Source organism: Protobothrops mucrosquamatus, unplaced genomic scaffold, assembly GCF_001527695.2.
Source record: "Protobothrops mucrosquamatus isolate PMUCROS unplaced genomic scaffold, P.Mucros_1.0 scaffold718, whole genome shotgun sequence".
Lineage (NCBI taxonomy): Eukaryota > Metazoa > Chordata > Lepidosauria > Squamata > Viperidae > Protobothrops > Protobothrops mucrosquamatus.
The window spans coordinates 363,065-390,845 of record NW_015386998.1 but is presented as its reverse complement, the minus strand read 5'-3'; the positions used below and the strand labels follow the sequence as shown (position 1 = coordinate 390,845).

General features: G+C 41.6%; 1 protein-coding gene across 2 annotated transcripts in view; it reads left to right on the top strand.

Annotated features, from left to right (window-relative positions):
• The window catches only part of CTPS2 (CTP synthase 2), a gene marked incomplete in the record, with an annotated part of 203,786 nt that overhangs the window by 153,139 nt on the left and 22,866 nt on the right, over nt 1-27,781 (top strand). For both annotated transcript variants that reach the window (XM_015818319.1, XM_015818320.1), the window contains 3 exon segments: nt 5,214-5,269; nt 21,104-21,200; nt 24,612-24,756. In XM_015818319.1, the coding sequence (XP_015673805.1) occupies nt 5,214-5,269; nt 21,104-21,200; nt 24,612-24,756 (298 nt within the window).

Genomic DNA, 27,781 nt, shown 5'->3' with positions numbered 1-27,781 from the left:
TTTCAAAGTAGTCTGATTCTGTCTTATCCTTCATTTCCATTGTGAGCCTATCCATTTCAGCACATGATAAAATTTTATATAAAATCTCTTTTTCTGTTGGAATTCCTTTATTCCTCCAGTTTTGAGCGTATACCAATCTAGCAGCCGTGAGAATGTGTAACATCAAATAGAATACCCCTTTGTCATATTTCTGCGTGGTTATGCCTAGTAAAAAGAGTTCTGGTTTTAACTCTACCACTAGCATTAAAATTTCTTCCAGCCATTTTTTAACCTTATTCCAAAAATCACGGGCTTGTGGGCACTCCCACCACATATGATAGTATGTCCCAGTTGCCAATTTACATTTCCAACATTTGGAAGAAGCATTTGAACCCATTCTAGCTAATCTTATGAGTGGGAGATGCCATTTATAGAACATTTTGTAGAGATTTTCTTTGTAGGAGGTGGCCAGAGTGAGCTTCCTGTTTCTTGCCTATAGTTCTTGCCAGATGTGCAGATCAAAGTTGAGATCAAAATCCCTACTCCACTTTAACATGGTCTCTTTTACCTGTTCCTCATACATTGCCTGGTCTAACAAATAATGATATAGTTTTTTAATCATTTTATCCTCCGTACCTAATAATATTTTATCCAGCCCTATCGGTTCTAATTTTATGCCTAACTCTTTTTTATCTTTCCAATATCTCGCCTGTAATTGAAGGTATGCCCACCATTCTAATTCTATCCCTTCGTCTTGAAGAATTTTCCTGGGTTTCAATTCCCCTCTCTTGTCTGGAACATTTTTATATGTTATAATCTTTCCTAGTTGGATAAACTTTGGATGTACATGCATTTCTAACGATGAGATCCAACTAGGGACTTGAGTATAATTTGGTTGCCAGATTTTAACCCATACAACAATTAGAGCTTGTCTGATATAATGCCTTCGGAAATATTTGTGTGTCTTATATTTATGATCCCATAACATAGCGTGCCATCCTATTTGTAAGTATGACCTTCCAGACATAATAATCTCCTGTTCTTTAGTAATATCCAATCCCTTACCCATAATAATACTATGGCCTGATAATATTTTTCCAGGTCAGGGAGGCCAAATCCCCCCCCTTTCCTTTGAATCCTGCAGTAATTTTAATTTAATCCTTGCTCTTTTTCCTCGCCAGATGAATTTGAGTATAATTTTGTTAAGGTTTTGAAAAAATTTCTTGTCCAATTTTATGGGTATACATTGGAACAAAAATAAAATTCTCGATAACACATTCATTTTAATTACCGCAATTCTGCCCATAAGGGAGAGCTGCAGGTTGGTCCAAATATCTAAATCCTTCGTAATCTGTTCAATTAACTTATCATAGTTATCTCTTTTGAGTGTAACGCATCTAGCAGTTAGTTGTATCCCTAGATATCTTATTTTGTTCGTGATTTGAATACTTATTCTGTCAACCAATTCTTTTTCTGTATTTTAGTCAGTTAATTTCTTTATTATATCAGGACTTCTATGTTCAAGTTGTCTGATTGCAGTTCAGCTGATACAGTTTATTTGTAATTTTAGCCTTTGCAAGTAGGATATCCCCTATTGTGATGATACAACTGTCCCCTTTAAAGATCACTACATTGCCTTGTTTTGTGAGCTTCTTCACTGACAAAAGATTAGTTTCAAGAGCAGGGATATACAATACATTTTTCACAAATATTTTTCTGGCGACACTGTGAGAAATAGGACAGTAAACAAAACACTCTCAAATTCCTTCTAGTTCTATTATTTATCCACTAGTTGTGGTGATTTTTTTTCTGCTTTACTCTGGTCAAGGTGAGTAAAAAAAATTCTGTCATTTGTCATGTGACTCATAACTCCTGAATCAACTTTGAATGCTTTCAAAGATGAGATGCAACTTTTGGATTGAAAAATATATTAATTATCTGAGGCAAAATCAGTTTCTTCCTTCACATTTTTAGCCTTTTGTAGTTTTTGCATTCTAGCTTTCCAGATTCTGCAATCTGCTTTTAAATGACTCCTTTTCTTGCACACAAAGCATTCATGTGTTTCTTGCTTAATGTAACTGTTTTTATTCCTATTTTTCATCTTTGAAAAAGACTCTGTGACAGAAGCACCATCACTATTAATGCTTTCTGTTTTACACTTATACTCATCCATAAGCTTGCCCTTAACATATTCCAGTGTTAGCTCATTATCTAGACGTCCATCAAGTGCAGTGACAAGCATTTCATAACTTTCTGGTAAACCACTCATCTGAAGGATGTTCTGGCCTAAGTTCATTTATACATTTCCACATACCTGATGAGCTGTCTGCTAAAATGAAGTAAGGCTATTGCATGCACTTGAAAGAAAACTGGGATGCCTGTAATTGTGGAGTCTGTCTGGCAAGAACAAAGAATGTTTCTTCACAGAGAATATGCACATGTAACACTTGTATCAATTCTAGATGGTTAGAGGACTGATAACAGTAACAAAGAGTTAGACATCCTGCATACCTCAGTTAGACGTTAGGAATAGAGATGGCCTGGAGCAAATAGAATGTGTATTAGATGAGGCGCCTTATCCCGCCTTCCGATTAGTGAAAATGTATAAGGGTTTCTTAATTCTATTGTTCGATGTTCTTTGGCATTTTCTAGCCAGGACTCCTTTTCTTGGAGCGCTTGAACTAAAGGAAACAAAACCTGCACCTCATGTTTGATGTTCTTCATCAGCTTGAATTACCCTGTTCTGTGTTGAATATATTTCTTCTCTAATCTGGACTTATACTGGATTTATACTGGGTTCATCTCTGAGTTTATCTCTGGTTTATCTCTGGGTTTATACACCCTCACACTGGACCCATAACCTGTTAAGAAAATTCTGTTTTATTCTATAGAAATTGTAGCAGAGGATTAATATATAGCCATACGGATTGGTAGCAGAGGATGGTTACATAGCTATACAGATCAAATGAAGTGTACATTGTATAGTCACCATGGGCCTTGCTGCATAACAATTTCTCAACTGTCACATGAAACTCCTCAAAACAAAAGGAACAATAGAGTATAACAATAGATGCAAACTAAACACTGCCATCTTACTGGCTGAATAATTCTGTAGTTGTTGCAATACAAAATACATTCTAACATGTATTCCAACATTTTGGAATAAGAGGTCCAGGATGTTCAGAAGCGTTAGGTTAGATAGGATACAAATAGCTGTATAAACATGAAAATGAATAAAATCATTGTGAAGAACATATTCCATATGTCCAATTATTCCATATTTACATTTAATATGAACTTGAATTGAATAAAATGTATTTGCTAGTCTGTAACCTCTTTAGAACTGTCTGTTTTTATTGTCTCCTTAAAATGAGGACTTTGCACAGTTTGAACCAAGCAGGAGTCAGAAAAAAATGTCTGGGTTATAAAAATTAGATTTACCAACATAGACCAGTGATCCAAAATACATTACAGTCTGATTTATTTTTCAACTGACCTCCTTTATATTTTTCCTCTAAACTTTCTAGGTCCTTTAGGAATCAAGCATAGTTTGTACTTTATGATTGTTGCTATATTACATATTTGTTCAAATATTTCCTGTTCTTGAACAAAGCTACATTAACATGAAATCTGATTTCATAAAGAAATCTACCAACATTATAGTTCAATAAATATAACATGAATCATTCAAGTTATGAACTTGGCAAATGCCAAACCTATTAACATTCTTCTTAATGATTATTGAAGAAACCATAATTAACTGGGTCATTAAGCCATATATGTGATTTAGAATCTATAAGGATTACATTTGCACAGCATGCTAAATAAAATAAACAATCTTTATCTGATGATTCATCGGTTCACCTAATTTAGGATTAGTTTCATTGGCTGATTGTAGCTTTTCAAAAGACTGATTTAGAAACCTTTCCTAATTCTTGTACCTTGTAATGGGGTTGTTAGGTGGTGCCCAGACTGCTTATGGTTGCCATGGCATGAAGCTTGCCAAGGGCATTTCCTCACAATGGTCCGTTTATATCATGGCATCAATAGCTTACATGCCTTCAACTTGGGGCACCAATATAATTTACACAAGGCTAGGAAGTTAGGTGAGCTTTGCTTGTAATGAGACTTTATTTGGGGGGTTGTTGTTTGAACCAGGGAATCATGGTTTATATGTTGTGGGGTGTTTTTAATTTTTGTATGCTACCCATGCTCACTGCAGAGTTGGGCAGCTCTATAAATAAACAAAAAAATAAATTGCTTTTCCAGAGCAGAGCTTGAACAAATGCTTGTCAACTTGAGAAAAATTAGAGAGGAAGGACTGTTCTGCATAACTTGTATGACTGCTATAATAGCTACTATGCTGGGGAAATAAATACCAAGTGCAAAAAAATACAATTGATATGAGCTATTTTGCAATAGTTAATAGATGGGTCTATCATGTACTAGAAAGAGGGTGAAACAAGTGGAAAGAAATGGTTATTGAGCTTGACTCCTACTTTCTGCTCTGACTAATAGTATTTATAGAACATTCTTTTTTTTTCTCCATCAGACTTTCTATTCATATCACATTTGCAGCTCCCTATATATGAGCAGCTGAATTACGGGAATACTAATTATATAGAAGATTTATTTTATTTATTAAACAAATTTATATGGCCACCCACTTTCACATGGTGATTTTAGCAGAGATACAGAATAGGGATCAATATTGCCATAAAAGTATCTGATTTGCCTTCTGGACTAGCACTAGGTCAGGAAGAACTAACTAGTACAATGCACTATTACACTGTATATTCTGTAATAGAATATATTCTGTACAGTATGTCCTTCACTGCTTTATAAAGAATGTGTATTTTATTACCTCAAAATACTTCCTGAAAAGTCTCTCTCTTTATCCACATAGTGGAGCTAGAATTGATGTTCTATCTTCCTCAGCATGACTCTCTTGAGGAATCCCTTTTTCACATACTGTATATGTTTCTCCCTTCATTTCATGACTTGTAATTGAGGTATCTTCTTATCTTTGACAAAGTTGTTCTGTGCCTTCTCTCTGGAGGGTGAGCGGGGAATGGACCCAAAGAACTCAAATTCAAGGATATGAATCTTCCAGATTGGATTGCTGAACAATGTTTATGTACTCAAGCTCTTGTAGAGTTGATTAGAAATTGTTAGGATGCAAACAAATGATGTTAGTAGCAGAATATTTTTAAAAAGTTTGTGATTTTTTTTAGGGAAACTTTACGGCAATGAAGCTTTTGTGGAAGAACGACATAGGCATCGCTATGAGGTAAGTGACACCTAACCTATTTTTATGGGGGTTTAATTTTTTTAAAATTATCCATATTAAGATAATGACATGTATCACTTCTTAATATAATAGCATTAGGCATAATCTTGAGGCTGGCAATGGGGTCCTTATATACTGGGAGAAGAGTCTAGATTGGGTCATGAGCTCATGCCCTTAATGGCAGCCATAAGCTTGTAACAGGTTGTTGCTGTGATACATGAAGCTGGGCATACTCAGCGTGGTTTTTACTTGGAAGCAGATAGACATGAACTGAACATGGAACACATTGCTATTGGCCCTTTGCCATTGTGAAACTGAGGACTCTGGGTTTCCTGGAACTCTACAAATGGGAAGAACCTTTTAGGATGATGTTGTCCAATCACCTTTTGGATCAGGAAGGTTTCAAGAGGGGATTGGAGTTTTCTCAGCAATTTAGTAGGCAGTTCCAGTTCATATCATAGCATTAAAATGCTGTATGAGACCTTTCTCTTGTTTTCTGAGAATCTATCAGGAGATTAAACAATTGAAAAGTGACATAAAAACAAATAAGAATACAACTGAACATTGGTTCATAAAATAACGTAACATCGATGATTATTAGTTAGAAAACAATGCAAATTTGAGTGAACAAGAAAGCCCGCTGCATAGCATACGAGAGAGAAGGGAATGTGCATCTGTGCCTCATTTCATTATTTTAAAACTATGATTAGGCTATAATGGCCGAATCACTCTGTTGTTTGTTATCAAAAGCTTCCCTTAATAGGAGCTACTAAAAATAATAAAATCTTAGAAGAAAATTGCAGATACTAATCAAATCTTTATTACGGTCATAAGGAGGGTGGAATACAAACAATATTTTTTTTAAAAGCTGAAAATATTAAAACAAAAATTACACATAATTAAAAAAGAATAATACATTTTAAAAAGCTGACATACACCAACAGTCTAAGAAACATGGGGGGACATTAAACAAATACAAGAAAACAAAAATATATGGCTAAATCTATTGCAATATAAAACACTCTTAATTAACAATTTAAATATGCATTAAGGCTCATTTGAGACAACAATCTGATGGATTTTAAGCAGTACTACATATTCCATTATTTTTAAACTATTAGTAAGATATAAAGACTGAATTACTCTGTTATTTGTTACCAAAAGCTTTTCTTAATTAGATCTTTTAAAAATGATAAAGTCCTGCCCAGGATTGGCAACCTATGTTGTCACATGCAGAGAAATATAAAATTGTCCTATGCGTGAATGTCTCTGCAATACAGGCACTGGAGAACAACATGCTCTATTGTTTCTGTATGCCCAAAATCACAGGAGCATTAACTTTCTGGGTAATGAATTTTCTTATTTCGGCCTTCAAGAAGAGCTGAGTGTTGATGTAAAGGTCCTCCAGTTGCTAGATATTTTGAGGTAGGTTAATTATATCAAGGAGAGGCAGACTACCTGTTGGATTCATTGGCAATAAAAGTTGAGGTTCTGCCTACTTGATGCTCTGTATCTGCTATATACTGCTTAATGGGTGCGTTGGCCTGATCCTCAATCCACACCCCAGCATGCTCCCCCTCCCCTTCATTATGGCAGCATTCCAAAGGGAGCTGACATTCTTCCCCCCTAAAAGAAAGGCAGCTCTACCTGGAGAAGATAAAAAATAAAAAAGAGGAGAAAAGAAACAGTGGTTAAGAATCTATTTAGGTTTATCAGGGTACCGGTCATGAAAGTGTTTGACTAATCTAGGGGTTGCACATGGTTTTTTTTTTACACTTGCTCAGGCTGAGCCTGAGCTCAGGGAGATTTTTCCAAGTTACTAGATACTGGGTGACTCCCCAGTGTTTGCGTGAGTCTAGGATTGCCTTAATTTCGAAATGCTGTTCTCTCCACCATAATAGGCTGGGGGACTGGAGGGGGTGCTGGCCTTAAGGACAAAATCACTTCGGGTTTAAGGAGGCTGCAGTGGATTACCGGGTGGACTTTTCTTAATGATTTTGGTAATTCTAATTCTACTGTGACTGGGTTAATAGTTCTCTTTATAAGGAAAGGCCCTATATACTTTGGTCCTAACTTCTTTGAAAGTTGCAAGGACTGTAGGAACTGGGTGGATAGGTATATACAGTCCCCAATGTGGAATGGTTTAGGTTCCACTCTCCTTTTGTCAGCTTGACCTTTGTAAGCCGCCCGGGCGTCTGCCAAGGCGTTTCACACAATGGGCCACATGTTTTTCAGTTGATTAATCCACTCTTTTAGAGAGGGGATCATGGGCTCTTGGGCTGGTAATTCAGGCATTGGGTTAAAATCTTGCTCAGTTGCCACTTGAAATGGCATGAAACATGTGATGTTTCAGCAAATGGCAAGAGGTCTGTCCAGTCGTCTGAACAGTCAAAATTAGGTGCATAAATAGCTTGGTACAAGACTCAAGGGTAAGCTTTCAGATAGGAGCTTTGAATGGTGTAGGAATTCAGGCTTCTTCCCATACTGAGGCAACTGAGAATGGGCAGGAAAAGGGGAAGGGAAGGCTCATGCAGTCACTTCTCCACCAGGAATGTTGGAAATGTAATCATAAACCAGGTACTTTTTATCATATGTGCTGGACATGTGTTAAAGCAAAGAGATATTGGACAAAAATACATACTTGGCTAGAAGAGATGTTGGGGAAACATGTAGATTTTAAACCTGAACTCTTTATATTAGGTATAATGCCAGAAAAACTTGATAAACAAAGTGTATATTTGATTTTGCACGTGATAACAGCGGTACGAATTACATTTGCACAATACTGGAAAAATGAAGAAATACCACCAGAGGAGGAAATAATTTAAAAAATACTAGACTGTGCAGAAATGGACAGACTTACTTTGAGGTTGAAAAAAAAAGAAGAAACAGAATATTTTCAAACTTGGGACTTATTTTACCAATGGTTGGAGAAACGAATTAGGGATTAGGAATTTAATATGTACTAGTGAATAATAAACTCAGACAACACATTTGTTGAATAAGCATTGTTGAATTGTATTAAAAACCAATGTTGTTGTTAGTTGNTCAGGGTTGATCTCCTCTAGGACTGACCGGTTTGATCGCCTTGCAGTCCAGGGGACTCGCAGGAGTCTTCTCCAGCACCATAGTTCAAAGGCCTCAATTGTTTGGCGCTCAGCCTTTCTTATGGTCCAACTTTCACAGCCGTACATTGCAACTGGGAAAACCATGGCCTTGACTATACGTACTTTTGTTAGCAGGGTGATGTCTCTGCTTTTTAGTATGCTGTCTAGATTTGCCATAGCTTTCCTCCCCAGGAGCAAGCGTCTTTTAATTTCTTGGCTGCAGTCCCCATCTGTGGTGATCTTGGAGCCCAGGAAGATAAAATCTGTCACTACCTCCATTTCTTCCCCATCTATTTGCAAGGAATTGAAAGGGCTGGATGCCATGATCTTGGCTTTCTTAATGTTGATTTTCAAGCCAACTTTTGCACTCTCCTTCACCCGCATCAAGAGGCTTTTTAGTTCCTCTTCACTTTCTGCCATTAGAGTGGTATCATCTGCATATCTTAGGTTGTTGATATTTCTCCCGGCAAACTTAATTCCAACTTTTGATTCATCTAGCCCTGCCTTTCTCATGATGTGCTCTGCATATAAGTTAAATAGGCAGGGCGACAGAATACAGCCTTGCTGGACTCCTTTCCCAATTTTGAACCAATCAGTGGTTCCGTGTCCAGTTCTCACTGTTGCTTCTTGACCCGCATATAGGTTTCTCAAGAGACAAATAAGATGGTCTGGTACTCCCATCTCTTTAAGAACTTGCCACAATTTGTTGTGATCCACACAATCAAAGGCTTTAGTGTAGTCAATGAAGCAGAAGTAGATGTTTTTCTGGAACTCCCTAGCTGTCTCCATGATCCAGCGTATGTTGACAATTTGATCTCTAGTTCCTCTGCCTCTTTGAAATGCTGCCTGTACTTCTGGAAGTTCTCGATCCACATACTGCTGGAATCTAGCTTGTTGGATTTTAAGCATAACTTTACTTGCATGTGAAATGAGTGCAATGATGCGATAGTTAGAACATTCTTTGGCATTGCCTTTCTTTGGAATTGGAATGTAAACTGACCTTTTCCAATCCTGTGGCTACTGTTGAGCTTTCCAAATTTGCTGGCAAATTGAGTGTAGCACTTTTACTGCATCGTCTTTTAAGATTTTGAATAGCTCACCTGGAATACTGTCATCTCCACTAGCTTTGTTGTTGCTCAGCTTTCCTAAGGCTCATTTCACTTCACATTCTAGGATGTCTGGCTCGAGGTCAGTGACCACCCCATCGTGGTTATCAGGGACGTTAAGCTCGTATAGTTCTTCTATGTAATTTTGCCACCTCTTCTTAATTTCTTCTGCCTCTGTTAGGTCCCTGCCATTTTGGTCCTTTATCATGCCCATCTTTGCATGAAACGTTCCCTTCATATCTTCAATTTTCTTGAAGAGATCTCTGGTTCTCCCTATTCTATTGTTTTTTTCTATTTCTTTGCATTGTTAATTTAAGAGGGTATTCTTATCTCTTCTAGTTATTCTCTGGAATTCTGCATTCAATTGGGTGTATCTTTCTCTTTCTCCCCTGCCTTTCGCTTCCCTTCTTTTCTCAGCTATTTGCAAAGCTTCCTCAGACAGCCATTTTGCTTTCTTGCATTACTTTTTCTTTGAGATGGTTTTAGTTGCTACCTCTTGTACAATGTTGCAAACCTCCGTTCATAGTTCTTCAGGAACTCTGTCTATCAGATCTAATTCCTTAAATCTATTTGTCACCTCTACTGTATATTCATCAGGGATACGATTTAGTTCATACCTGAGTGGCCTAGTGTTTTTCCCTACTTTCTTCAATTTAAGCCTAAATTTTGCAATGAGAAGCTCATGATCTGAGCCACAGTCAGCTCCTGGTCTTGTTTTTACTGACTGTATAGAGCTTCTCCATCTTTGGCTGCAGAGCACATAGTCAATCTGATTTCTGTGTTGACCGTCTGGTGATGTCCATGTGTAGAGCCATCTCTTGGGTTGTTGGAAAAGAGTGTTTGCTATGACCATCGTATTCTCTTGACAAAATTCTATCAGCCTATGCCCTGCTTCATTTTGTACTCCAAGGCCAAACTTGCCTGTTATTCCAGTTATCTTTTGGCTTCCTACTTTAGCATTCCAATCCCCCATGATGATAAGGACATCATTTTTTGGTGTTGATTCTATAAGGTGCTGTAGGGCTTCATAGAATCGGTCAATTTTATCTTCTTCAGCACCAGTGGTTGGAGCATAGACTTGGACTACTGTGGTATTGAATGGTTTGCCTTGGATTCGCACTGAGATCATTCTGTCATTTTGGAGATTGTGTCCCCATATTGCTTTTCCTACTCTTTTATTGACTACAAAGGCTACTCCATTTCTTCTGAGGGATTCTTGCCCACAGTAGTATACTTGATGGTCCTCTGAATTAATTCACCCGTTCCTAAGATGTCGATGTTCAGTCTTGTCATCTCTTGTTTAACCATGTCCAGCTTGCCTTGATTCATGGATCTTACATTCCAGGTGCCTATGGAGAAAAGATCTTTACAGCATCGGACTTTCCTTTCACCACCAGATGCATCCACAGCTAAGCGTCCTTTCGGCTTTGGCCCAGTCGCTTCACTCTTTCTGGTGCTACTAGTACTAGCCCTCTGCTCTTCCCCAGTAGCATATTGGACACCTTCCGACCTGAGGGGCTCATCTTCCAGCGTCATATCTTTTTGCCTTTTGGTACTGTCCATGGGTTTTTCATGGCAAAGATACTGGAATGGGTTGCCATTTCCTTCTCCAGTGGATCACATTTTGTCAGAACTCTCTGCTATGACCTGTCCATGTTGGGTGGCCCTGCATGGCATAGCTCATAGCTTCATTGAGTTACACAAGCCCCCTCGCCACGACAATGCAGTAATCCATGAAGGAGTAAAAATCAATAAAAACTAATAAAAAAATAAAATCAAATCTTGTCCAGTTGTACTCAAAATGGTGTGAAGCCTGTGCTGATGTGGAGAGCATTGTTGTAGCTATTTCAGCAAATAGCAAAAGGTCCATCCAGTCATCTTGTTGGTAATTAATGAAACAATGCAGATATTGCTCCAAAACTGATTTTGATTGTTCTGTCCAACCATTTGTCTTCAGATGGTGACTAGAATTGAGTCCTTGATTGGTCCCTAAGAGGTCCAGAAAAGCTCTCCAGAATTTTGACATGAATTGGACCCCCTGTCCCAAATAATGCATTGTGGTACTCCCTGTAGGTGGTAAATGTGATGTAGAAACATGTTTGTCAATGCTTTAGCTGTGGGAATTTTCTGGCAAGGGATGAAATGGACTTAACTTGGAGAATAAGTTGGTTACGACTCAAATTACAGTGTTTCATGGACTTTTGGGAGCTCTACAATAAAATCCATAGAAATCTCTCTCTAGGGTGCTGAAGGTTCAGCTACTGTTTGGAGTAATCCAGGCATTTTTCCCTGCCTGTTTTGCTGAAGCACAGATGGGGCAGCTGGAAATATAACTTCACAATGTCTTTCTTGAGTGAGGGCCACAAGAATTGTCTTTTGAGAAGGTGTAGGGTTTTCCCAACCCAAAATGTGCTAATTTCAAATTGTGGCATGTTTGCATAGTCCTTAGTCTTTGGTTAGCAGGCACGTACAGCTTTCCAGCCCATTCTGCATGGAGCACAGGTTTTTGTGGTTGCAGAACCATTCGTCTGTTTCCTAGGCTTTTTAAAAATCAGCTGCAATAATATTGTCCATGGGTGTTTTCCCTTTCTGCTGCACTCTGGTGGTTACCTGGGCCACCAGCTGATTTACAGGAAGAAGGGGTTTTATTATTTCATCCTTAGAGCTGTTGTATTGTGGAATTCTTGACAGTGCATTGGCCAAAACGGTTTTCCCACCCGGTAGGTAGCGCATGGTGAAGTTGAAGCAGTGGAAATATTGAGCTGACTGTGCTTGCTTTGTAGACAATTTCTGGGGGTTTTTCAGAGCTTTCGGGTTTTTGTGATCAGTCTCTAGACCTGGAATGGGATTTCGCTACCTTCTAAGAAGTGCGTCCATGTGAGGAGAGCCCATCTAACTGCAAAAGCCTCCTTTTCCCACACTGCCCACCATTACTCAGTTTCGGTCAGTTTCCGCGATGTCTACATGCATGGTTGCAGGTTCCCTTCCTCATTCTTTTGCAACAGCACAGCCCACACAGCTACATCGCTGGCATCCACTTGGATGACAAAAGGTTTTCTCAAGTCTGGGTGTTTCAGCAGAAAAGAGTCTTTTAAGCTTTTTGAATGCTGCCTGGCATTACATAGTCCATTTCAAGGGTTGGCTGAGTTTTGGTTTGTCCCCTCCCCTTTCATTTTTAGCAAGTTGATGATGGGGAGGGCTATTTGAGCAAAAGAAGGAACGAACTGCTGATAAAAATTGGCAATTCCCAAGAAGCTTTGCAATTGTTTCCTGGTTTAGGAGCCCCTGTAGGTTCCATTTCTTTAGCCAGGCTAAGCCCAGGATGAGACGCCTCTCCATCCCTGGAGCTACTATGAAACTTAAAATCTTTGAGTGGGTTCCCATTTTCATCCCCAGGGGCATGGTGACAAAAGTAGCTGGAATACCTGCTGTGACTGACCCATCTAGCTGGAAGAAAGTGATGGGAGTTTTTATCCTTCTCAGACAGATCCCCAACTTCTCCATTAAACCTGGGCTAACCAAGCACCTGGTACATCCCAAGTCTAACAAGGCTTTTAGGGAAACGCTCTTCCCAGCCTCAGAGAGGTGCAACTTTATAGGCATAATCACTGGCGCAATCGGCCCACTTACCAAGGGGTCATCTTTGTAGTCATTGTCAGAGAACCTTTGATCTTCCTCCAGTGGGGTCAGAGTTCCTACTGCCTGTTTGGGTGAGGGGTTGAATTTCACGACCTCGGTGCTCCTCAACGCTGTCTTCTTCATGCGAGGCTGCAGTTTGCCAGTTTTCCTGCTCTCCCTTCTTTGCCGGGCTTCTTGTTTTGCAGTCAGCTGCTTGGTGGCCCTTCTTTCCGCATTTGAAACAAGCAGTGGAATGTATGGGCTGAGTTTGAGTTTTGGTCGCTTCTCTCTTCCTCTCTGGGGGTGACTTTTTCCAAGCTGGATCAGCACTTATTGCGAGCTTGGTCGATTTCGGCTTCCTCTGCAAGCATGCACCACTCATTGAGCCATGCTGGGGGGGCCCTCACGATGCAGGCATTGTACAGGTCGTTGTTGATGCCATGATGCCATCATTGAAACAACTCATGAGGATGTTCTCTAGCCAATTGAGTCAGCAAGCCAGATCTCAAAACTCGTCAGTGTACTCGGTTACTGGGCAGCGCCCTTTCCTCACTGTTTTAATGCAATCACGGGGCTTGCAGTCTGCCAATGGGTCTTCAGAACACTGCCTTAGGGCCATCATGAAATAATTGAAGTTTCGTAGCTCTGGGGTGTTTGCATTGTAGAGCAGACATGTCAAACACAAGGCCCGCGGGCCGGATACGGCCTGCCAAGGCCCCAAATTTGGCCCCTGGAGCTGTTCCAGAAATGGCAAGGGACTGGCCCCCGCTGTCCCAGCCCTGCCCACCTCAACCCGGCTGGGCGATCTCCCAGCGCATGCACAAGAAATGGTGACGCTCAGAGGCTGGTGGTGCGCAGTAGCAGCTACAGCTCATTTGCCTCACCCCGCCCAACCCGGCCTCACCCCACCCCTCCCAGCCTCGCCCGTCACGCCCAACCATGCCCTGTTTTACTGGGCCTCTCCTTGTCCAGCTCTGCTTTGCCGGGCCTCGCCTCACCACACCTGGCTCCACTTTGCTGGGCCAGGCACTAAAGCGCCGCTGAAAACAGCCAGAGTCTGTGTGCGCCTGCCTTGCCCATGTCAGCCAAGCTCTCCACGGTGCACTACAGCTGATCCGAGGTGTGAAAAGCAAAGGCTGATGGGTGAGCTTGTAGCAGGTGAACACACAGACTCCACTCTTTTCAGCAGCCCTTCTTGCCGCTGGGGCTGCTGCTTGCCTTCCTCTGCACTAGCGCCTCCATGCCCCGCTGGTCTCATAGATTTTAAATTTTAAATTTTAAATTTAAATTAAATTTAAATTTGCACTAACTTATATGCCGCCCTTCTCCCCACGGGACTCAGGGCGGCTCACAGCATGTTAAAAAACAACACACACAAAAAAAAAAATTTCCCCTATAAAAGCCAATTAAAAACCCAGATATATATAGCTGTGTCATTATTAAAATCTTTAAAAATTTTCCCTATTTAAAATTCACCCTAGGTCAGTCCCGCTTGCTGAAAAAGCCATGTCTTGAGGGCGCGGCGGAAGGTTAGGAGATCCGGGATAGTCCGGATCTCGGGGGGTAGTTCGTTCCAGAGGGTGGGGGCACCCACAGAGAAGGCCCTCCCCCTGGGGGTCGCCAGCCGACACTGCCTGGCCGATGGCACCCTTAGGAGGCCCGCTCTGTGGGAGCGTACCGGTCTGTGGGAGGGAATCTGTGGCAGAAGGCGGTCTCGTAGCCTGCAAGACTTTTCTTTCACTGGGATCACCCCACCCCCGAGTGGGAGAGCCGCGGCCGGCAGCTTCCTTCCTGAGCATGGAGGAAACAGAATGGGAGCTTTAGGATTCTGCCTGCCAGCGTGCAATAGAAGTTTGCAGGAGCTGTCAAGGGGACACGGCACGTGAACGGCAGCAGTTTTCGGTTTCTGGCATGGGGTGGTCGAAAGCAAAACTGCCCTTTCGGCAGGCTTAGAATAAACCCCGGCGTGGAGGCAACAGAGGGGAGGGTGGACTGAAAGGGAAGCCACTGCTCCACACGTTTTTTTTTAAGCTGCCAGAAGCTCCGGACAGAAGTTTCCCATTTTGACCACTTCCCCTATCATTTCCTCCTGCTCCATGGCTCAGGTCACCTCTCCCAGAACCTGCACACGTGTTTGTGTGAGTGTGTGTGTGGGGGGGTCTCACTTCCTGCAGCCCCACGCTGTGACATCGGGAGGAAAAGAACGGGAGAGGAGAAAGAAGCTGAGATGGGAGCTTCTTGCAGCCTGTCACAGGGCTAGGGGTGAGAGCTGAGGGGGCAGGGTGCGATGCAATCGGCAGCACGTTGAGAAAAAGAAACAAGTACTCCAAAAAAACAGCTTTCATTAGTTTGCAGCCTGCCATCGCAGAAGGTCTCTGTTGAGGGTGCGGGGCTGCAAGGGGTGAGAGAGACACACACACCTTCGTGTGCGCTCACACACACACACACAGTGTGTGTGTGTGTGTGTGTGTGTGTGTGTGTCTGGGAGAGGTGAGCTAAGCCATGCAGAGGCAATGACGGGGAGGGGAAGCCTTTGTCCACTGTTTGCTGCCTGTTGCCACCTCTGCCTGGAGCCTCTGGCAACTTTAAAAAAGAAGGAAGGAAGGAAGGAAGGAAGGAAGGAAGGAAGGAAGGAAGGAAGGAAGGAAGGAAGGAAGGAGTCAGGGAGGGAGGGAGAGGCAATTCGGTTGGAAATGCCCCAGTTCAAAGGAGAAAGCTATTTTGTGTTCTGTTTTGTCACAGACAGAACTTTGTTGGCAATCCAAGTTAACATTGATATTCTTGAATTGTGAGCTCTTAGGAAAGTATCCCCTCTGTCAAGCAAGAACATCCGATGTTAGCAGCATTGACGCCTTCCTTGTATGTTGCAAACTGCCATTTCCAGTGGGGAAAAATATTTTCCTTTGGTACAGTATATTTCCAGTCTGAATTAGACCAAGGCAGGCTCCCTACAGGAGAGCCCTTTTAAGGATTATGTATTAATAGAAAAACAACTAACCTACCTCTGCTCATAAAAGCTAAAGCTGTTGCACATAAAAAACAGATGAGCTCTGATTAACTATCACAGCCACCATTTTGACAGTTTTGCTGTACTGTTGTCTCTGGACACCCCCACTAAATGCAAGCATGGGATAAACTGAGCCTGGTTTGTTCTCCATCTTTTAAGTGGCCACAAACTACTAGCAAAAGTGGCATTTGATCACAAGGCAAGAAGGCATCAAGAAATGTTCCCCCTTTTGCATTTGAGCATCCAAGAAGGGACAGGAAAGGAGAAAGGAAAGAGGAAAGACAAAGAAAAAAGAAGGAAAGAGGGGAAGAGAGTAAGGAAGGAAAAAGAAGGAAAGAGGGGGAAGGAAGAAGGCAGAAAGAATAAAGAGGGAAGGAAAAAGAAGAAAAGTGAAGAAGAAAGGAAGGGAGGGAGGAAGGGGATTACAATGAGAGAGAGGGAGGGTCTGAAGGAAGTGCTGTCTTAGCATTTGGCCACCAGCTACCCTGCTGCCCTTTTGCCATCCTCTTGTCTCCTCCTCCTGATCTCTCTTGGTGGTCTCCCATCCTATTGCTGAGGATACTTTAGTTACAAAGCCAGGTTTCCTCATATGGAGAGACAGTGCGCCTCCCTCTGACCCACATACTTTGCCCTCCCACACACATCATGAGCAACCTGGCCAAGGAGAGCAAGAACAGCAGCAGCAGCTTCGAGGAGGAGATAAGCGCAGCAGGGCGCCCTCTTGGGATAGCAGGGCTGGGCTGGGCTGTGGGGTCCCAGTGCCCTGGGAGCTCGAGGACCAGGCTGGATCCCCCCAGCCCCACCCAGAACACACAGGTGCCCAACACAAGCGATGTTGAGCTGGCCACGCCCACCTTGACCACACCCACCCTGACCATGCCCACCCTGCCACCCGAGGTCAACCACAACCCTGATGTGGCCCTCAGTGAAATTGAGTTTGACACCCCTGTTGTAGAGGGTTACCACCCACCTAGCAGTAGTGATTGCCCCTCCGGGGCTCCTGGGCATTGCAGTTACCACGGTGGCAGGTGCTACTCCACTGAAGTTTTGCCCATGCCTACTGTGGTGCTCAGGGGAGAGGCTTTCCTCTCCCCATTTGCTGTCTGGTCTTGTCGGTCATCATCTCTCATTGCTCTGGTTCGAGTTCCCCTCACTTTTAGGTCTTGGAACGCTTCCATCAGGAAATGCATCGCTTGATTCATTAGGACGTCTGCAAGATTAGGTTCTTTGTCATCATTGTAAAGGGCCTCTAGCTGTCTCCTCCATCCATGCTGGTGACTGCCTCGGGTGAGGATGACTCCCTTCGTCTTCCTCTCCCAGTCTTACTTCTTCCCCACGCCAATGGACCACCTTGGTTTTGAGGAGCCCTCCAGGCTGGCAGCTTCCTCCAGCTCTTTGATGGGGTTTTCGCTGGGATGGCATCGTCCTCCTCCCAGCACTCTGTTTCTTCTTGATTGTTGTCTTGATGAGACATCTCTTGCACAGTCCCCACAGTAGGGCAGGTGTCTCTCCGGGTTGACCACTTTGCAGATTCCGCCTAATATAAGGACCTGCCTCAGCTATTCCCACAGGAAAGCATAACTCAGGAAACAGGCATTGTTTCAAAGAAGATCTTTAATGAGAGAAAGTGATTGCAGAGTAAAAAAGGCAGAGTAAAAAAGGCAGAATCTGAAGTTCCCGCGCAAAAGTGTTAAGCTAAAAGTCCCATTCTTCAGCCCCACCGCAATGCCCCAGTCGATCAGGAGCCAATCCACTGGTGTGAAGGTGTTGTGAGAACTTGGAGCCGAAAAGGTGATAACTGGCACTTCCTGGTGCCTCATTCTTGCCAGTCAGTAGGAGTGAAAACAGATGGCCCTGAGGGTATTCCCTCCTCCCAAATTCCCATGCAGACACATCAAAGAGGAAGTAGAAACAAATGTTAGCAATACAGAAACATCCTCAATCCACACCCCAGTATGCTCCCCCTTCCCTTCCTTATGGCAGCGTTCCAGAGGGACCTGACAATATCCCATGCTGAGTAGAAAACCTGGAGAGAAGCCCAATGATGAGATTTTTAATTTTGCAATTTGCCTACTAAGCAAATAGATCAGCAGATGAAGCTGTTAATATGGAACTGTACTACATCTCACAACATGTTGAATTTACAAGAACCTTTGCAAAGGTCCTTTTTGTAGACTTCAGTTCAGCATTCAATACCATCATTTCAGATATTCTTCTCACTAAACTGACTCAGCTAGCTGTGCCTGACCCCACTTGTAAGTGGATCATAAGCTTTCTAACAGATAGTAAGTAACAGGTGAAGCGAGGCAAAATCATATCAGATACCTGTACAATTAGCACAGGTGCCCCCAGGGTTCTGTGCTCTCCATTACTCTTTTCTCTATACCAACGACTGTATTCAAAGGATCCCTCTGTTAAAGTACTGAAGTTTGCAGATGATACAACAGTGATTGGTCTCATTCGAGACGACTGAATCTGCATGCAGACAAGAAGTTGAACAACTGACTCTTTGGTGCGGCCAGAACAATCTTGAACTAAACACACTCAAAACTGTAGAGATGATAGTACATTTTAGGAGAAGCCCTCCTATTCTACCACATCTTACAATACTAGACAATACAGTATCATCAGTAGATACCTTCAAGTTTCTAGGTTCTATAATATCTCAGGACTTAAAATGGATACCTAACATCAAAAACATCATCAGAAAAACACAACAAAGTATATTCTTCCTGCACCAACTCAGAAAGCTCAGATTGCCCAAGTAGCTACTGATACAGTTCTACAAAGGAATTATTGAGTCTGTCATTTGTACCTCTATAACTGTCTGGTTTGGCACAGCAACCAAACAAGACACACACAGACTTTAACAGATAGTTAGGACTGCAGAAAAAATAATTGCAATCTTATATAAAATGTTTTATAGATGGCACTTGCCACCAGCCACAATCTTATGGCCATTTGTTCTCCAGGAGTGTCTCTTGGACCTTTTATTTATTTATTTATTTATTTATTGAATTTATATACCGCCCTATCTCCCTTACGGGACTCAGGGCGGTGAACAGGCGATACTAAAAACCACANCCAGCCGGCATTGTCTGGCCGACGGCACCCTAAGGAGGCCCTCTCTGTGGGAGCGGACTGGTCGAAGGGAGGTGTTTGGTAGGAGGCGGTCTTGCAAATAACTAGGTCCATTTCCATGGAGCGCTTTAAAGGTTGTTACTAACACCTTGAAGCGCACCCGGAAGGCCACAGGCAGCCAGTGCAGCTCGCGCAGGAGAGGTGTTACATGGGAGTATCTAGAGGCCCCCAGGATCCCCCGCGCGGCCGCATTCTGAACTAGCTGGAGCCTCCAGGTGCACCTCAAGGGGAGCCCCATGTAAAGAGCATTGCAATAGTCCAGGCGGGAAACAACGAGGGCTTGAGTGACCGTGCGTAGAGCGTCCCGATCCAGAAAGGGGCGCAACTGGCGTATCAGGCGAACCTGATGAAAAGCCCCCCTGGCCACGGCTGTCATATGGTCGTCTAAAGACAGCCGAGTATCCAGGAGGATGCCCAAGTTGCGGGCCCTCTCTGCGGGAGCTAATGACTCGCCCCCGATAGCCAGGGATGGAGCCAACTGGCTATGTCGTGGCGCCTGAAACCACAGCCACTCGGTCTTGGACGGGTTGAGTTGAAGCCTGTTCCTCCCCATCCAGACTCGCACGGCCTCCAGGCACCGGGACATCACTTCCGCGGCATCGTTGGGGTGGTCCGGGGTGGAGATGTACAACTGGGTGTCATCTGCGTACTGATGAAACTCCACCCCGAAACCACGGATGATCTCACCCAGTGGCTTCATATAGATGTTGAACAGGAGAGGCAAGAGGACCGACCCCTGCGGTACCCCACAAGTGAGGCATCTCGAGGTCGACCTCTGCCCCCCTGCCAACACAAATTGCGACCGGTCTGAGAGGTAGGAGGAGAACCACCGTAAGACGGTGCCCCCCAAACCCAACCCCTCTAACCGGTGCAACAAGATACCATGGTCGATGGTATCGAAAGCCGCTGAGAGATCTAACAGGACCAGGATAGAGGAGCAGCCTCTATCCCGAGCCCTCCAGAGATTTTGGCAAATTCTATGATTTTGGTTTTCTGATAATTGAGTACTAGTTGGTCTTCCCTGTAATACTGTGCTAAGTGCTTTCACTGCTCTTTTAAGGCCAATCGGTGTTCTTGAAAGTGTTGCTGTATTGTTTGAATAGACATGGAGTATAGAGTAGAACAGAGATATTATGTCTTCTAGAAAGTTTTGTGGATGAAAATTTGTGTTGAGGAGAAGGCCCACCATGGAGCTGATATAGAAATTAAATAATTGTGAGGACAATATACATCCTTGCTTGATGCTTTCTTGGTTTCGATGGCAGTAGTGAGATGGTACTGGGGATTACAACTTACTTTGAGTGATATCCCTTCATGAAGCATGCATATAAAATAAAGTACATGTCAGTCAAGGATTCATCCTCCATTTTTTTCCACATTTTTTCAGGGTATAGAATTAAATGCTACTTTAAAATCTATGAAAGCTTGTATTGCATGAGGAGTATTTTTTAATGAGATAATGGAGTACTAGACACTGATCTACAATGGACTGGCCTTCCCTAAAGCCAGTCTGCTCCTCCAAATTTTCTTGTACCAGACAGTCCTAGAATTTCCATCGTAGGTGTCTTGCATAGAGTTTGCTGATTGTGTTGAGCAGGCTAATTGATCTACAACTGGCAGGATCACCCCCCCCTTTTTTTTTTAAAATTTTGTATATGGGGACAATGCTCACAAGCCCTCAATCCTTTTGAGTTTGGCAATGGTTGTCTATACAATGGCCCTGAATGTTTATGCAAAAAATAAGTAGAAACTCTGAACTGCCAGTGCAGAACCTGATCTGGGCATAAATTTTCACCAGTATGACAGTACTGAGAAATCTTTTTCTCTTTTACCTCTTTGCTTTCCCCCATTTCAGGTAAATCCTGAATTGATTCACTTCTTTGAAGATAAAGGCTTGAAGTTTGTTGGGCATGACACAGAAGGAAAGAGAATGGAGATAATTGAACTGGATGGTAAGGACTTTGGCTTCTGGCAACACCTTGCATATGAAAGATGATGTGTAATTAATGTTACTGTAAAACATGGAGAAATGGTGAATCTACAAAAGTCAATGCTGTCATTTGTTAGATCTTGAAATTTTAGGGATGCTATTGGTTGCACATTAAAAATAGAACTATTAAGGAGACCTAGCATGAGCTTTCTGTGAAAATAAAGAGGTACATTTATCTAACTATGAAAATGTGTACTATAAAATTTGGCACAAAAAAACTATTTCTGTATCCCTAAAATAATGCCAGTGATCATCCTGATCTACAGTTCTATTGTAGACTTCTAAGGTATGTCTGAGATCAAACTGATCTTTTAATATGTATCCAGTGCTTGAATGCTTAAATGAAGGAAACCCATAACATTTTTTGTTAATTGATGTCTTTGTCAAATTGTTCTTAATGTAAGATAGTTATTCCTGACATTCACCTAAAATTGGCCTTTTCTGAATGCTAAATGTAGTTACTTTTCATAATTACTTCATATATATTATGTTCCTGTACCTGCATATGTGAACTCAGAGATGATCATTTGAAGAACTTTAATGGGATTAGAAACCAGATTAACTTAATCTTTTGTCAGAAACCCCTTCAATGTTTCTTTTCAGGGCTCTGCCGTTCTAAAAGGAGGAGGGAGGCTTTTCTGTGCTGGGAGGGGGGCTTGTAGAAGTATTTCCTCTACTTTGTTCTTCCTCAACTTTGATGTATCTCTTTGGGTGTGGAAAAGGGGAATGGAATATGCCAGGGGCCATATGCCTTATCTCCACTTCGTTGCAAGATCTAGTGAAGCGCCTGGGAACTGTCCCTTAACAACTTCACACTTGTGGATTGGCTGGACGCGAACTGGATAGTTGGACTCTGGGGTGGGGTTTTGTGAAATGAAAGTTTTAATATAGCAATTCATGCGGGAAAATTTTAGATCTTGCTTTGCTCTCTTGCTATCACTAACTCTCAAAAGTTCCTTTTGAAACAATGCCTGTTTCAAGAGTTCTGCTTTCTTGGGAGGAGTAGTTGAGGCAGGATCTTACATCTTGGTTTCTGTGCTTCCTGCTCTTGAGCATAGTATGTGCACTTAATTCTCACGTATGAATTTGACCACTTAAAGAACTTTAATTACAGGTAAGTAACTAGTTCTTTTTAGTTCCTTGATCATTGTTGTTGATTTTTTTTCCTGAATCTATTCCAGTTTCCCTGGGCTTTTCTTAAAATACTGTGCCCAAAACTGCACAGGACTTGAGGTTGGGTCTAATCAATATAGAATAGAGCAGAACTATTGTTTCCATAGTCTGGTAAAATAAACTGTCAGTGATGGACCCTAAAATTATATTGGTCTTTTTTTGTAAACACATTATCCTGTTGACAGGTATTTTGCTTGTGAGTAACCACAATTCCAAAATCTGTTGTACATGTAATTATTATAAAGCCATGCATACCCATCCTATGATAGTGTACAAGTTTTCTGTTTTTTAAGTGTAAACATTTGCATTTATCTTAATTAAATTTCATCTTATTTTTTTAGGAAACTTTGCTTATTTTTCAGAATTGTTTTATTTCTGCCTTCTAGGCAGAATATGCATATGCATATTTAATAAGCATTTTCCCTATCTCTTCAACTAAGTCATTAATACAACTGTTGAACAATAGGATCAAAACTTGTGGAATCTCATAGGAGATGCCACTTCAGTTTAAAAAGAAGCTGTTAATGAGCACTTATGGGTGTATGGGTGTAAGTCAGCTATAGATCTGCATAGGAGATAAATAAACTTGCTAATCAAATAATGGATGACTTTTTCAAATGCTTTTCGAGATGTATTACTTTTTCAGTATTCCCACAATATGATAAGGTAGTTAACAATTTCAGAAAGTGAAATAAGATAACTTGTCAAGTTTCAATCTCCAGGACTAGAAGGATTGCCCTTCTAAGCTATTTGCTGTATTTGTCATCCTTGGTAAATTTTGAAGATTTGTGAAGTTCCAGATGACTGGAATAGGACAGATGTTCTTATTTTATTTTATTTTATTTTTAAAAAAGACAAACTGAATAGTGAGCTTGAAATTGATATCTGGATGATTCTAGATTATGTTATAAAACAGGTGATTTTTAAGCATCTTAAAAACAATCTAGGAATTTATTTTACTTCATTATTAAATAATTAAGAATGATTAGAAATAAGCATAAAGCAGCAAAATGAACCTAGAACGCCATTTCTACTTGAATGTTAGGAAGGGCATAAACTAGTAAGAGCGGTTTACAGGATATCAGATTATCAAGATACGTGATGAACTCTTTTTACTGAATATATTCAAGTAGAATCTGGACAACTGTATGAAACAGATGTAGATTCCTGGCTTCGTTAGTTCTATCTATCTTGATGTCTAGTGTGAACTATTAACTCAAACCATTTATTTTGTAATGGCTGGGAATGCCACATTTACCAATATTAGACACATTTTCTTGTGCATTACTGGGAAACTGTTCAAAAAGTGGCATTTCCCATCAAACTGAAACATTTAGAGACTGAATATAGTAGGATGGGAGCTGGCAGTCTAGGACCAAAAAATCAAATGGATTTTTAAGAGGCTTCTCTGCCATGATAATCATTAAGAATGCCAAAATTATATATGAGAACCTGTACTGAACTAAACATTGTTATCCAACTAAGAATAGCTACCATTCCCTGACATCAGCCTAAACTATAAAATTCAGCCTCACCTCCACTCTATGGAAAATAAGAATCATTATGTTTACAGATAGTCCTCAGCTTACAAGCATTTCTTTAATGACCATTCAAAGTTATGATGGTGCTGAAAAAAGTAACTTACAACTGGTCCTCATACTTATAACAGTTGCAGTGTCCTTGTGGTCACAAGATCAAAATTTGGGCACTTGACAACTGGCATATATATTACAATGGTTGCAGCATCTCAGAATCACGTGATCGCCATTTATGACCTTTCCAGGGGGTTTCTGGCAAGCAAAGTCAATGGGGGAAGCTGGATTCGCTTAATGACAGTATAATTTGCTTAATGACTATAATGATTCATTTAATGAGTGTGGCAAAAATGGTCCTAAAATCAAGTACAATTTAGTTAACAATCACATTGTTTAGCAACAGAAGTTCCAGTCTCAATTGTGGTCATAAGTCGAAGGCTATCTGAATATAGTAAGGTATAAATTTTCTTGGTTATATCACCAAATAGCACAATCCACATACATTTGTATAAAAATCAGAATTGAATTATTTATTAATAATTATTCATGATTTTATCATTATTAATAGTTTAATAATTGAAACAATTATTGTTTTATATTAAAGAATTTTAGTTTTTATACTATGTTACTAACTTCTTCAGTTTGTCTGTATTATGTGTCTTTAGATCACCCATATTTCATCGGTGTTCAGTTTCATCCTGAGTTCTCTTCCAGACCTATGAAGCCTTCACCTGCATACCTTGGCCTTTTACTTGCTGCAACAGGATCACTCGGCACATACTTGCAACATGGATATAAATTGTCTCCTAGGTAATCATGGTTTCTGATTGAATGATCATCTTCTCCTCTCCTCCTCCTCTTCCTCCTCCTTTGAAAGAAGAACTAACAATGATCCATGTTGTTTGTTTATACATTAGAAAAATATTGATAGTTATTGCTAAAAAGACTGAAAAATTAGGATGTTCAAGGCATTAGGAATTTCCATGGATGCAAAGGCTTCTGCATTGCGAACATTTATTCCTTTATATGGGGGAGGAAGAGAAGGAATAAATATATATACATGATATAGATATAAATATATATAACATAGATATAGATGATATAGATTCTTGGCCAGGAAGTATCAACTAAACTGAATAAGTGAATGAATCCCAAGAATTGTTAATTGATATATGATTGCTGTTTTTTAAAATATGCAAGTAATGTTTAAAATGTTGGACAAGGACCTCAGAGAATTGTTTTCAAGTTTGTATTCAATCATAGAACTCACTGGTTGATCTCAACTACTTCATACGTTTTAAATATTATGCATATTGCCTTGAGCTCCTAAAGGAAAAGTGAGATCTAAACTGAATAAATTGTGTTCATACAATTATTGTCAGGCCCCCAAAACCCTATTCTTTACCTTGCATATATATATACTCTACTTTTCAGGCCTGCCATTCTGTTGGGGGGAGGGGGAGCTTTGCATTAGCTTGGGATAACTTTTGCTTTCTACTCTCTCCTGCTGCCTCCATCCTTTTGAGAAAGGAATGTGTCTCCCTTATCATGGAGAGGGTTGCAAAGAAACAAAACCAGAGAAGACCTTAAGATGCACGCCAACTGTGCCAATTACCCACTCTTTTTTTAATTTTTTTTTTTTAATAATACAAAATTAAAAACACATTGGACATAGATATGACGTCACTGGTTCCATACATCTTCCGACATTTTACAGTAGTATTAGTACTCATATACTGTAGACATATAGTTCTTGAGCTTTGCTCACTATTTATAATATAATATTAACACTTTTCCCCTTATTTCTGTATATCTATTTATCTTTTAAATATACATTTGAGATGCACGCCATCTGTGCCAGTTACCCGCTCTTCAGACCACCTGTGGATTGGCTGGATTTCAAATGGACATTATGACTTTGGTGAGAGGAGGAATATTGCTTGCTTAACTATACCGTTTCAGTGGGCTTTTCTCCAGATCTCACCTTGACTTTCCTACTGTCACTGACCCCTAATAAAAGTATCCTTTTGAGACAATGCCTGTTTCAAGAGTTCTGCTTTCTTGGGTGGTTAGTTGAAGTGGGTCCTTACATAAGGCAAGGTCTGCATAGTATTCAGCCCGGAGAAGCTGCTGCCCTACTGGGGAAGTCACAAACAAAATCTACCTGGAGGAGTTCTAGGCAGAGAAATGGTCTGAAGATCTCCTCTGCCTAAAAGCAGATGAAAGCCTCTCGAGGGACCTGGAGGAAGCTGGATCTTCTGGTGAAGAAGACCGAGCCAGATGGTCACTTGGGGTCGGCAAGAAGGAAGGATGGGAAGAAAAACCCCCAAAAGTTACCCTGACCCGAGGAGGAGGAAAAAAGAAGGCAAAGAAAAAGAATCCAAAGCCTGCCTCTCCTGATAAAGACGGAGAGAAAGATGAGCCAAAAGCGGGGTCAATGGAAGCTGTGATGGAGTAGGTGAAAAAGACCCTCGATGAATTTAAGATGTAGTTGAAAGAAAGCCATGAATCTGAAGAAGAGTCGGAGAAGGAATCAGAGGAGGATGAGCCAGAGGTTCGCGAGATGGCAGCGGCTGGAGCCCAAGAGGCAGCACAGCGGCGAGACCATCCATCTCAAGGTGCCAGAGGCAGAGCACCTCAGCCAGTCGAGGTGAAATTTATCCCTATCGGGGTGAGGTTTAATGGAGACCCGAAGCGACTGGGTTATTTCCTGGCACAAGTGTTCATCTACATGCAAATCTATGAGAGAACACTGCCTACTGATGTCGAGAAAGTTCCAGTGGTCACTCTGGCGCTAGAAGGTAGAGCAGCTGACTGGATAGTGACCCTGTATAATTGTAATGCACCCGAATTGAGAAATTTCAATTTTATGGCTGCCCTCCGCAGACGCTTTGAAGACCGATAAGAAAGCCCGGGAACGGATTAAGACAGTGAAGCAAGGGAGAAGACCAGTTGCTGAGTATACCAAGGAGTTCAGAGAGTTGGCCAGTCGCCTGGGCTGGCCAGAGGACATCCTGGTAAGCTGTTTCCAGGATGGACTCAATCAAGAGCTGTACAATGCCTGCAGAGCCCGTGGAGCCCCGGGACGGCTGTACGACTGGTACCTGCTAGCTGAGAAAGTGGAGATCAATCAATGCAAGCATTAGCACTGGCCGGTGAGATCAAGCTTCAAGCCACAGACCGAGAAGCGAGGGAAGACCGCCCGATATTCACCTGCCCCGCCTCGCAGCACTGCCTGCTTCAAATGTGACAAGGAAGGACATCGAGCCATGGCAAGACACCTGCCAAAAGAGGAGATCATCTGCCAGCCGGGAGACCTCCAAGAACCCCATCACACCCAAGGGAGATTGCTATGAGGTCCGAGGAAACCATAGAGCTCCCCTGGGATCGCAATCGAGAGGGTCGAGCTCCGGGTCCACACCATGACGATCCAAGAGCAGCGGAATATGACTATGAGGACAACCCTTTGGTGAGTGCACCAATAGACCCCATTACAGTGCTCCTAGAACTATTCATACCAGGCACTGGGAGGACAGTGAAATTAGCAGCCTTACTGGACTTGGGGTGCACCCGTTGTATGATTAGCCCAGAATTGGTGGGGAAAATGGGAATTTTATTTATTTATTTATTTATTTATTATTTATTTAATCCCATTTATACCCCGCCCTTCTCCCGAGGGACTCAGGGCGGCTTACAGGTAAATAAAAACAGTACAATACAATAGATATCTCTAAAAGCCAAATTAAAATATATATTAAATAACCTGTATTAAGTTTAATATTATAAAATCCCTTTAAAATCCCTATAAAATCCCCCCCTAGGCCAATCCCGCTTG